Genomic DNA, 12,474 nt, shown 5'->3' with positions numbered 1-12,474 from the left:
GCTCTTTTTTAGTTTCCGAAAGAAGGACACTGAACAGCCAACATTTTGTATGAGGCTTTCAGCTGATATTGTGAAATTACAGCCCTGTCATACTCTGTTGTATCAGAACTTTTGTTTTAATTGTGTTGGAAGACATGGTGTTTGTACAATGACATACCATACTGTATATATATATATGTATATATATATATATATATTTATATATAAATATACATTTTCAACAAAAGTCTTTCTTAATTCCTAACTTCATTTGTAGTTTGTGACAGGATCATACTTTTATACATTTTCACTATGGAAAATACCCAAGCAATATTGTATTGTACAAAAACCTTTTGGTTTTGTATGCAAATTTTAGTATTTTTTTGCAGCTTGGTGACAAATGGCCTCACAAAAGGTAGTCAGATGGTTACAACCCACAACCCAGCTCCAAGCCAGTGCTAAATCCTACACACTGTTCTATCAAGGGACCAAACAGTTTTTTTTAATGAAGTAAAGACCAGAAGACATTAAAGGAGGGAGTTAAAAGGCAGAAGAACTGAGTGTGGAGATAGACAGGGTGGGTGTCTCAGAGTAGCTTATTGCCACCTCTGGGCTGTCTGACACATGGCTGATATCTCAAACCTATTTCTTTTCTTCAAAGCCTTCTACTGATTAAAAAAAGGGGCTAGCTGGTGCCACAGGGTCACAGTGTCTTTGTCAAGGGAGTTGTAATTACTGAGGCTGGACCTCAAGAGGGTGGGAACAAACCCAAATTTAATCTTCCTCTCTGTTTACAAAAATAACTTTCATTGGGGAGATTTACAACCTTAAAGGTCATTTAGTTAAATATCTTTAGAATCTGAGAAGGGCCTCTGACAAGAAGGCAGTCAGATCACTGCTGGTTACAGCTGCATCCTCCTTTGTCTTAAAGATTATTGGTTTTCTGTCGCAGAATATGAGAGCGTGTGCGGACACATTTGAAGATAGATCAACCTGACACAGCTAAATGTGTTTGTCCTAATTTTAAAAATGACAATACAGCTGGAGCGGGGAAGTGATTCTGCAGTAAATGTAATTTTAAGTGGGCGGACTGCTGTGAGGAAGTTGTGCGCTGTGGCCGTGTGGAGTGCAGCAGCTGCTTCAGAAGAAAGCGTGCCACAGCTCTGTGTTTGTCAGCGAGCATGCGAGAAGCCTGTGTGTGCTAACATGTGTTAAGGTAGCAGACATTAGACAAAGAAAGTGTTTGTCCTTTGTTGGCAGCTGCAGGGGAGGAGGCTTTGTGAACCTTCTCTGCAGGTGTGCATGTTTATGTATTTTGTCAGGAAGGTGTGAATGTTGCACTCACAGTCGGCCTGGGCACAGATGAGGCAGGAGGCGGTGCTGTTAAAGAATGTAAGAAGGCCGGCCACGGCCAAGCTGATGTCGGTGTTCGTTGGTCTCAAGTCCAGAGTTGTGAAGCGGGGAAACTGCACCTTCAGGATGTCCTCTGGAGCCACTTTGACATATGGTACCTGCACGGAGAAGTTGTTGTTATTTTGCTGTAATTAAGCTATCCAGTGCTGAGAGCTGTATTCTCACCTCTAGCACACATGTTGATAAAAGAAAAGAAAAAAAAAATATCTAAAGAAGTATCACAAACAAAATGCAGGGTAAAAATAGTCAGCAAGTTGCCGGGTGATGATCAAAAGAATGAATAGCTCAGAAGAAAGATGTTACAGCAAATAGGATAAACGCTGCAAGCAACAATAACCCCAGGGGTCTGTGGTAGTGTGCAAATTCACAATACAGACATTTTTTAAGTTACCAAAGCATAACTTCAAAACAAGACCAAATGAAGAAACTTATTTTTATTCTCAAATCCAGACAGGATCTTTGACAACAAATCTTTAGTTAAAAAAAGAAAACTCTCCTTCACAAGAGTAAAATAAAACCTTGCGATCTGCTTTTATTAACAATTTAGTAAGACATTCACGCAATTTAGCCAAATAGTTTGAAAAAAAAAAAGAATTGGTGATTCTAAAGGAGGAGAGTTTTCTTAAGGAAAATACAGAGACCTCAATAGACAAATAGTAAAAAAAAAAAATCTATCATCTCTTACAACATGCATCAACAGTCTTCAATCAGAAGCCTTTCTAGACTGACCACCATCAGAGATCTTTCCTACCTAGAGCATCACCATCAAACAGCAGATCCTTGTAGATTCTTAAAGGGGGCCTGATATTCAAAATTCTCTTTTTTTATGTTTTTGCATTTCCACTCACTTCTAGAAACAGGCCAAGTGCTAAAAATTAACATTTAGAAAAACTATTGGACAATTGTGCATATGTTTGCAGACTTTTTTTCAATATAAAGTTAGAGTTGGTGGGTGTGGCCATCTGCAGCTTACTTCCAAAATAGTGACGTAGCCCTAAATCAGCTAATTCTGGAAGGAGCTTAAATAGGCAGAACTGACCAGGTGAAATGTCATGTTGTTTATCTGTGAATGATTTTGTGTAATAAATGTAATGGAAATGTTCTATAAATATTCTAACTTGTTCAAAGAAATTATGACAAGTTACTTTAAATAATTTGAGTTACATTTATTTTCCTCATTCTACTGACTTGTAAATAATTAAGTGCAAACAAGTGAAATATGTTGTTTCTGTCCCAGAACCTAATTATTTTTTAGAAGAAAGAGATAGAACTTTGTTTAATTTTATAAGAGATATCAAATTTTTATGACTGAAGGAAAAAAAAAAACATTTTGTAGATCTATATGGCTATTAAAGAAGAAATCAGCAGGTCTGAGCTGTACAAAATCTGTGATTTGAAATTGTCCAAATCTTTGACTGGTGCATGCATTGGTGTAATTTACTAAACTGTAACAATACAAAGAAAAACAAATTACATACATGTAAAATGTCAACAGAGGCAAAAGATTTATTTTTCTTTTTATAATCTCTATGCAAGTGGAACATTGTTGAAAGAGAGTATATAATGTGTACGGCATTGCATGCGTTTCCCCAGACATCAGGAAAAAGATGAAGCACAGTGAGAACAAATATAGGCCACTGAAGCTTTGATTAAAAATCAATAAATACATAATTATTCTATCTAAATCCCACTGGGAGGTAAACAATCTTCAGTACAACGGTCTGAAGCCTTTTCAATTAGGTTATTTTAGAAAGTTGTGTTCCTCGGTTGCCTTTAATAAATTTATCATACAACTCCCACAGCACAAACAGGCATGTTTAACACCATTCATCTCCCTTGTGAAAACAGAGGTTAAGCACACAACAGTTAACCTTGCAGCCTTAAGCTTTCACAGAATGAGCACAGAAACAAAGCCCTGGATTTCAGCAGCTACCTACAGATGCTGCTGAAATCCAAACACTTTTTCAATTTATTTCCCTTAGATAACATCCGTCTCTGCATTAGTAAGATGCCTCTTCAAGCAACATAAAAAAAAGAGTTGCTGACAGTAGGGTGCTTTTATTGGGGCATGTGAGGAAACATAGGACAAGGAAGAGTGGACCATGTGACTTTTAAACCCCTGCCCATCAGGACGTAATGGAGTCTCTGGGTGTGTGGAGGGATGGAGGAGCAGCCAGCTCTGACAGCCATTCGTTCTTCCAAAGGAGTCTTAAAATTGTGGTAATAACTACACACCACACAGGGGAAATGAGACCCTTTTCAGTTGTGTCCTTATATTCCCTGTTGCATTTCTACAATTTCTCACCATCTCTTGTTCATTTCGTTTCGTTAATACCCTACACTGTTTACTCTTCTTGTCTCCTTTCCAATGCACTCTTCTCTTCCTTCTCAGCACCGCAGACTGCGGTGCAACACACCTCCTTCCTACTCACAAACCAGACACACTTTGGTGGGCTTTCATCGGTGGGGGTTTAGAAGGCTACCGACACAAACTCCGAGATTCACTTATAAACACAGACAGACACATATAGCCGGTCCTCTTCCATCAGTGCGGTGCTCTGGACCCTTCTGCAAAATACAGCAATATCTCAGGGAAACTACTCGGCTCCAAGTCAAAATTCCTCATCAAACTCCACAGCATGCAGCTGTGACTCATGGAGAAAATACCCGATATAACATCCTAATCTTTTCCCTCTGTTATAGTTTCTGTGAATGTTTCAATTATGCTTCTTTGTTTTTGTGAAAAATCACCAAATTATCAGAAAATCAAAAGGAAAATATGTATATGTATAAACAGACTGCTACCAACTATTTAGAAGGGCCTCCATCTCCAATCCTCGGAAAGAAAGGTTTGGCAAGTTTCCAATGTGAACGTGCTTCCACATTAACCCAAAATGTGATTAGCCAATCTCAGAGCAGCAACACTGTCCATTTAGCCTTCTCGGCAAAACCCCTTATTCAAAGTGAGTACCAGAATGGGACAGACAGGATTTAAATGACTTTGAAAGGGACATTGGTGAAAGTCGGACCAACTGGCTTGTGTATCTATGTCAGGAACAGCTGATCTACCACGATGTGGCAGACAGAGAACAGTCAAAAAAAGATAGTCGATGCATAGTGACAGTTGTGTAAATGAAAAGGTTTACGTTGAAGTAGAATTGGAAGAATTGTGAAAGGGCCGCAGTAGCTTAAACAACTACTCTTATAACAAACGTAGACAATATCATCTCTGAACACATAACACCACCTTGAAGCAGACACCAGCAGCTATAAGCATGAGACAGAAAACAGATTGTGCTGAGCACAAGTTAACACTGGATTTCTGCTATGTAATGAATGTAACTGATATGAGCTGAGATGCAAATTAATTTAATGTAGATGTGTTGCTGGCATCAAAATCCAAATGTGAAGAATTGCAAAAGAAAAACTATAAATTATAAGATTATATATGTGTTCTTTGTAGTGAAATCAATTGAATATAGGTCGAAAAAGATTTGCAAATCATTGTATTTTGTTTTCGTTTATGTTTTACACAACATCTCATCTTCACTGGAAATGGGGTTGTCCAATTTATTGGCTTATGTTTTTGTCAAGGTTGTTCTGAAAAAAATGTTAAAAATAGAATAAAGAGTCAAAAATCTGAAAGTGTGTTTTAGATTACCTCTTTTCTGTTCAGAGTAAGCCATTTCAGGTTTAGTCTGTAAAGAGTACTTGAGTTTGAAGAAGGTCATTGACTCCAAACTCTTTGAAAAATAGTAAAATATCTTTTTAGTACAATTTTCCTTTGGGACATCAACAAGCCATGGTGCACAGTCAGATGCTCCTCCAATACTAATACTGCGAATAGCACAGGGAGGGCACCCAACACCAAATGAGAGGACAAGGGATTAAGTAAAGAGATGATTAAACCTTCAGATTTTTTTGTTTGTTGGTTTGTTTGATTCTGTAGCATTTGTGTCACCTGTTAACTCGCACTAAAACTCACATCTACTGCAGGGCTTGATGACATGCTGGGAGTGTAAATTGCCCATTTCAACCAGTGATGAGCTGGAGATGCTTTTAAACTGGAGTTAAGAACCATGTATTTAACACTACTGAAGTTCATCTATATTTAGCAAGAGGGCTGTAGACTGGAAGTAGTTTAAAACACGCACGACAAGATTTTATCTATATATCACTGCCAAACACAATTCTCTTGTCTGCAACACACATGATTAATTGGTTCTTGTACAGTGGCAGTCACTATCTACTCAATGCAACAATGTTCAGCATGAACACTATAAAGAATCCACTCAGAGCAAAAACATCAATCTCCAAAGCAATAACAGCAAGTCAGCAGCGACATCAGACTCATTTTGCTCAACTTCTTATCAGAAACCAGCAGCTAGAATCAATCTCTCCGATGACAGATTAAACAAGAAAATAAGACGACAGTAAAATCTCCTTCTACATGCGTCTTTGCAGCTCCATGGATTTCAGTTCAGCTATCCCACTCAACAATATCCTCAAGTAACACTTTGAATATGCCACCAAATAGATGGGACCTGGTAGTTTGTCACCAACAATCCCACAAACATCACATTAAAGAGCAATGGAGGAATATGCTCTTTGTTCGTTTTTTTATGGCATGCCATGTCAGTATCACTAAAAAGAGTTTTCTGTTTTGCTGGTAAAATCTTTTGACTTTACCTCATTTGAAAATAAGAGTTAGGTTTCCAGATACTTCATATTTTCTTGTTTTTCCTTCATTCCAAAAATTATCCCAAGATCCTCAATCTTTTTCTGTCTGTTCTCTGGCTTATACCAATATTCCCACACATCTCTTTTGCCATAATTTATTTTGCTTAAATTATTGCACAAGCAGTTAAGCATTTACTAAAGTTGCTTAAACATATTTAGACAGAATAGAAGATTATTCAAATTTGTGTAAGCAAGCCAATGAAACAAGTGTAGTAAACAAGGCATTAAAAGTAGACAGACTGCTCTGTTAAAGCCTCTGCTTAGGGCTTTGACACTAATGGTGTGAAACTAATTATATTGGAAAATTATGAGCGGGGGAAAAAAATCTCTTGCAACAATACAGCCCAAGGTAAATGCTGCACTTTTTAATAATTTGGTAGCTTCACTGTAAACAGAATTTAATACTGGAGTGAGTGCTGTGAAGGACAGATGAGTGTCAGGTGGGTCAGACAGAAAGAAAAATGAAAAAGACAGTCAAGGAGGAACTGACGGTCTGACTGAGAGGAGATGAGGGCAATGGAGTGAGTGACAGACGAGAGGCTTCGGCAGGGGAAGTGTAAACAGAAAAACAAAAACACAACCAGGTATATTAGGTACAAACTGGAAGTGATGAACAGCAACGCAGCCACAATTAGCACTTATTAAGTGTCAGTGAGTTTCGCAGGGCCAAATTTATTCCTGTTGTCAGGGGCACTCTCTTTGTAAGAAGTGTAATGGCTGTCAGTTTTTGTGAAAAGGATCCATTTGCCTCGAACAAAATACAGTACTTTGCAAAGGTTTTAATTCCCCTTCAACCTTTTCCCATTTTGCCATATTACAATCCCAAACCCCTATTTATGTTATTGTCATTGACCGTCTCAAAGAAATTGGACAATAAATGTCTGTACAATGAGCATTTGTAGTCACCCTCTTTACTCTGTGAACCCCAGATATGTTCCAGTGCAGTCATATGACTTCAATACATAGTCAAATTTGTAATTTAATATACAAATAGACATATTGTATGAATTATTCTGTACTTTGAAAACATAGAAAGACTTGGCTCATGGTATTTCTGGAGACCTAATCATATTCTTCCACAGCTTTAGCAGCAGACAACTATTGGTATAAAATGAGGCATTTTTGTTCAATGGCCAAAAAGGAAATAATTGATAACAGAAATCAACAAGAATCGTATTTTTCCACAAGCAATGTAGTGTCATTCTTATAACTTGGAGAACCCAAACGTAGGCAAGCGCAGTAGTTTCAAAAAGGTATATTTAATAAATATCAAAACAATCAAAACTACGAGAAAACACACACAGGTGGGAAAAACTCAGGCGGAACAAAACCACAAGTGTGTAATAAAAGAATCCAATGAGGAAAGAATAAGAAAGGAACAATTAGGTGAAGTGGTTACACAAAGCATTGGCAAGCGAGTTAATTAGTAGAATGAATGTCAGCTGTGAGGGGACTGAGTACTGAGAGCCAGAGGGAAACAGCCAAATGAAACAGAGTTAGCAATGCAAGAGCACCAATGGGAATTAACTGATCAATAGGGAATAATCAGAACTAGAACAAAGCACAAGTAAACAAAAAAAAAAAAAAACAGAGTTAAATATAACTCAGTACACCAGAATTGCAACTCAGAAGCCAAATAAAACCAACTGTGCGTTGGCATGCATAGAATCATGGCATGTTCAGGAACACAACAGTCTTGTGGTCAGATAATAAAGAAATTGAGCTCTTTGACCTACATACAAAACATAATAGGAGGCAGAAAACCAACATGCATGACACCCCAAAACACCATAAATTCTCAGAAGATGAACCTTTATGCTGTGAAGGCAGCATGAAGGTCACAGGTCAAATAATCATAAGCAAAAACACAAGCATTTCATGGTTTGATTTCCAAAATGTTCAATGCACATTCATAACATTAAATATGCATGAGATTTCCTACTATTCCACAGTTGTCGTGATGTTGAGTCATGTCCTTTTGATACCAACTTGGACAAAGTTGTACACCTTCAGGCAACCCTACTGCTAATTCTCTACAACTCTGCGCTCGGTTTTCTCTTTCAGGTCTGTGTTTGAAACTGAAGCTGCTCAGAAAGACTGCTTGGATGTGTGCCACTGTCCATTTATATTTGCTTATGTCTAAAGTTGTGTGTGCGTGTGTGTTTCTTGCAGTGTGACAGAAAGGTTGGCAGGTCTGCAGACCGAGGTTTGACAGGCGTTTAATGAGGAAGCTCCCACAGGACACGGGTTTTGCACACACCTCCACAAAAGCACCACATACACACATGAGTGGCAGAGGAAGAACCTTTTTTTCAGCTGTAAAAAAGACCCCAACCCAATTAAAATGGACTTCCGATATGTTTGCCATTATAACACAGAGTCTGAACACTTAAAACGTGGATTCAGGTGAATCACTGCTTTTTCAAACCGACATGTCAACATCAGCGGTTTCCTTTACCTGAGCTTAGCTCTACCACCAACAAAGCCGTTAGAATTTAAAAACTCACCGAGTTTAGTTAAAAATCTATCAAGGTATTAGTGATGTGTGAGTAAAAGTGATATTTTTTATCTTCTGCTTACTTGAATAAGCTCTAGGTTGCTACTGTCAAGTTTCCAAATTGTGCAGCAACCTGGAGACTGAGAAGGTAACAGGAGGCTGATGGGAGGGTGGGGTTTGAGCAAAAGAAAGGGGCTGGATGTGCAGTGGTGCCATATGGAGAGCGGAGATAATCAGCATCTGCATCTGCCGGCTTGGACTCAGAGGAGCTGCAGAACAAAACAGTTTATTAAAGTATCCCTGGATTTTTATGGGCCTTGAAACGCTTGAGGTGCAGCTGTAGGAAGGACAGCTCCAGTGTTGCTGTGTTGTGAAGTGACTCATTTACAGCATTACCTGTTGACCTGACCATCAATTAGTGCACAAAACATGCCTGGCAGAAGAAAAAAAAAGCAAAAACAACACAATTGTCCTTGAAATCTCTAAGCACTTAAGCCAAGTGGAAATCAGCCACTCAGTCTGAGTTTACTAAATAGAGGATTTCTGAAGCCCAGTCCCTTTAGGGTCAAAAAGTGGATATAGCTAATCAGTTTAGAGATCATCAGTGAAACAAATCCAGCTGTCAGCAAAGAACAATGTCTGAAGACTGGACTAAAAGTACCAGACTGCAAGCCAGAAAGTTGTGTTGGCGGCTGAGAGTCACAGAGCAGATGTTGTCAGAGACACTGTCCATAAGTCAGAGAGTGGGATGCCAAGGCTGAAATGCTGGAGTGGAGCTGGCAGGGATGGTGTTGTGAGGTTGACAGGGGTAGGAGCACAGGTGGTAGTCTATTATTGCAACCTGATTTGCTTTTGAACCAGGAGGTTTATGGGGAATTTAGAAGAACCAGATGTTGGTGTTTAGAATAAAAAAAAAACCAAACAAATAAATGAAGCCAGGTGGGAAAGAGAGAACCAAAATAAGACGCAAGGATAAGGGAGGCAAAGTGTCAGCACCCTGTCATCAATTCCCATCTATTCTGTCTCAGAGTCTCCACCCCGATCTCTATTTGAACCAGCACTGAGCCTGAATCAGCTTCCAGGGGTCAGCACAAAGAACGAGCAGTGATAAAGATAAAGTAGGCTGTGGATCCCCTGGTGCTTTTTAAGAAAGTGGAACATTGACCACTAGATCTCTATCTCATCGATCAGGTAGTTCAGACCAGGAGGAGAAAAGAAAAAAAAAAAACTTTTTCTCTAGAAGAGCTTGTTCTGTCCTCAGCTGGTTTTTTTCAGATTTTTCTCTGACTGTGTCATCCAATCTGGGATTTAGAGAAGTGAGAATTAAAAAGGAAGTTTAAAATCATTCTCTTAATGAAACAGATATTTTATTCATAAATATTTCCTCAGAGCAGGTTTGTCTCCATTGGCAAAAAACAAACAAACAAACAAAAAAAAGACAATACATAACTTTTCTCAATGAAAAAAGAAAGAAGCTCAAATTAGAAGTGTCTCTAATCTCAACAGTGAGATTAATCCTTTTCTGGGAATCCAGCCAAATACTTGACTTACACCTACACAACAAAGCGCAGCTCGGTCTCAACAACTTATAAACACAAAGCCAGCAAATGTTTGAGAACAAAAAATGCTGATAGAGCAACGAGAATCTGAATGTTGCAGTGGACTTTCAGATCACAGAGTAGCAGCAGCTGAGAAGCCAAGGCAATATGAAGAAGAGGATTATGTGTTTTAATGAAAACGATCCCAGGAAGCAACTTTAAAAGTTCGGTACTCTTTAAATGCTCGTAAGAATTAATATTGTTCATTCAATATGAAAAAAAGCTAATTTACTTCATATCAACTCTCTCAGTAAAAACTACAGCTGGACTCTACCGTAAAAAAACAACAACCCTAAAACACGTTTCACAGAAAATTCCAAATACAGGAATTTATGAGTTAAAAACATCATAATAGAAATTAGTTACACACAAAGATCCTGTGAGGAATGCAGGAATGCATCTCTCTGCAGGATGACCTGTGAACTGAGCACGACTCTGAAGGAAGCCGCCTGGATTTCAATAAATGTTTTCTTTCTGGCTGAGCCAATGTCTGAAGTCAAACTGTGTTTTTTTTATTATCTGCGGTATTTTCACTCCGCACGCTGACAAGCCTGTTAGAAGAGCATCACAGTCAAGTCAAGGTAAGAAATGAATTTGGTCTGCCAGCATCTGCACCAAGAGTCTGCTGGCAAACCAGGTCAGATAGGGCTGGTTATTTCCTCTGTTATAAAATGTGAAGTAAAATGGCAAAGTCATCTGCAGTTTGGTGAGGAAAGAACAGATAGTTATTTCTATGGCATCCAGCTTGAGGAGTCAGGTGACAAGTGACAGAAAACATGACAAAATGCATCCTTAAGAAAAGAAAATGACAATCATTGGGAGAAGGATATCCTCCACTTCTTTTGACTTAAGGGTTAATACACATATTGATTTGAAAATCTGATTAGTTGACCTCCATGCAGAGGATAATATTGACCTTAACTTTCTTATTATTAAACATATCTTTACTGTAAAAGCTGATATTTTGAATCATTGTAGATAGCTGTGTTTCCTTTTGTAGGCTAGCAAGTATCAGCTATTCTTTTCATAAATGAATATCCTGTCAATGCATTAATCTGACTATTGTTAGAAGTGCATAGACAAATACATGGAAAAGGAAATGTCAAAGTTTGGTTTAAGGAGTGATTAACACAATAAATTCTAACCTTTTATGCTAATTTTTAAATATGTGTGGCTTGATACAATCAGTTTTGATCTCGCTATAAAGTATTTCCCCCTAAGAGCTGAATTACTAAAAAACGTCCAGCATAAAGAGTGATACACCCAAAAATACCCAGTCAAAAAGGAACCGATAATTTTCTAGCTGTCTAGTATATAGGCAGATAGTTGCCTTTTGAGAAAAATAACTATTACTCAAAAAAATATATATATTTTTGTTTGTTGATAGAAACACTTAGCACATGTGAACATATCAGAACTGAAGCCAGTGTGGATCTGTTATGACACCAGCATAGGTTTTGAGACGTAACCTGCTGCCAAGACAACTTGCACCTAATGGAGAGTCTGAGTTCATTCATTCTGATTTTAAAACCAACTCTGCAGTAAAAAGCTAAAGCATCAGGCAAAACAAGATGGATACAAGAGAGCTATTACCCACTGCAATGTACTGATTCATTGTATGGATGATAGAAGGTCATTAGGGAGAGGCAGAGAGAAAAAGCTTTTGGCAAGCACAGCTCCCTTTGTGTTTAGATTAGTTTTCTTAAGAGGACCAGATTGTTACCTACTACTCATCAGCAACATAAACGAGTGCAACACAGAAGAAAAACTGTACAGCAAGACAAAATCGAAACATGAAGGGAAAACAAAATAGAAAACATTAAAACATCAGAGAGTGAAGCTAGCGTGAAATTCTACAAAAAATGGTCAAGTGGGAGTTGTTTCAGGAGAGTAATCGCTGATACTTAGGTAGGATAAAAGCTGACAGCTGGTTTGGAAACTGTCATGGGGAGAAAGAAAATAAGAAAAACAAAAGAGACATTTGGATGTGAAAAAGTGAAGAGTTATGCAACTCCAAAGAGAGCCAAGGTGTTTGTAATAAAAAAAAGTAGTTCATTGAATCCCAGAGCAGATTAAAGTTAATCATTTTAACTTTGTGGATTAGACGAAAGCTTTGCTGCAACACATTGTAGAAGGCTGTAAAGATTAAACCCGCTTGCTTGTGAAGCAAGAAAGCTAAAAGATACTAAATGTGGAAGAAAGTTAAAGATACTTGACTGTATCAGAAAGAGGGCAGACAAACCCTGG

General features: G+C 38.2%; 1 protein-coding gene across 2 annotated transcripts in view; it reads right to left on the bottom strand.

Annotated features, from left to right (window-relative positions):
- The window catches only part of grik4 (glutamate receptor, ionotropic, kainate 4), a 323,313-nt gene that overhangs the window by 119,955 nt on the left and 190,884 nt on the right, over nucleotides 1–12,474 (bottom strand). For both annotated transcript variants that reach the window (XM_055028391.1, XM_055028392.1), the window contains exon 6: nucleotides 1,325–1,490. In XM_055028391.1, the coding sequence (XP_054884366.1) occupies nucleotides 1,325–1,490 (166 nt within the window). The remainder of the gene's footprint in view (nucleotides 1–1,324; nucleotides 1,491–12,474) is intronic.

The sequence above is a fragment of the Poeciliopsis prolifica genome, unplaced genomic scaffold (assembly GCF_027474105.1).
Source record: "Poeciliopsis prolifica strain line A6 unplaced genomic scaffold, Auburn_PproV2 SCAFFOLD004, whole genome shotgun sequence".
Taxonomy (NCBI): domain Eukaryota; kingdom Metazoa; phylum Chordata; class Actinopteri; order Cyprinodontiformes; family Poeciliidae; genus Poeciliopsis; species Poeciliopsis prolifica.
The sequence above is the reverse complement of the archived record's forward strand: the minus strand, read 5'-3'. Positions and strand labels throughout refer to the sequence as shown.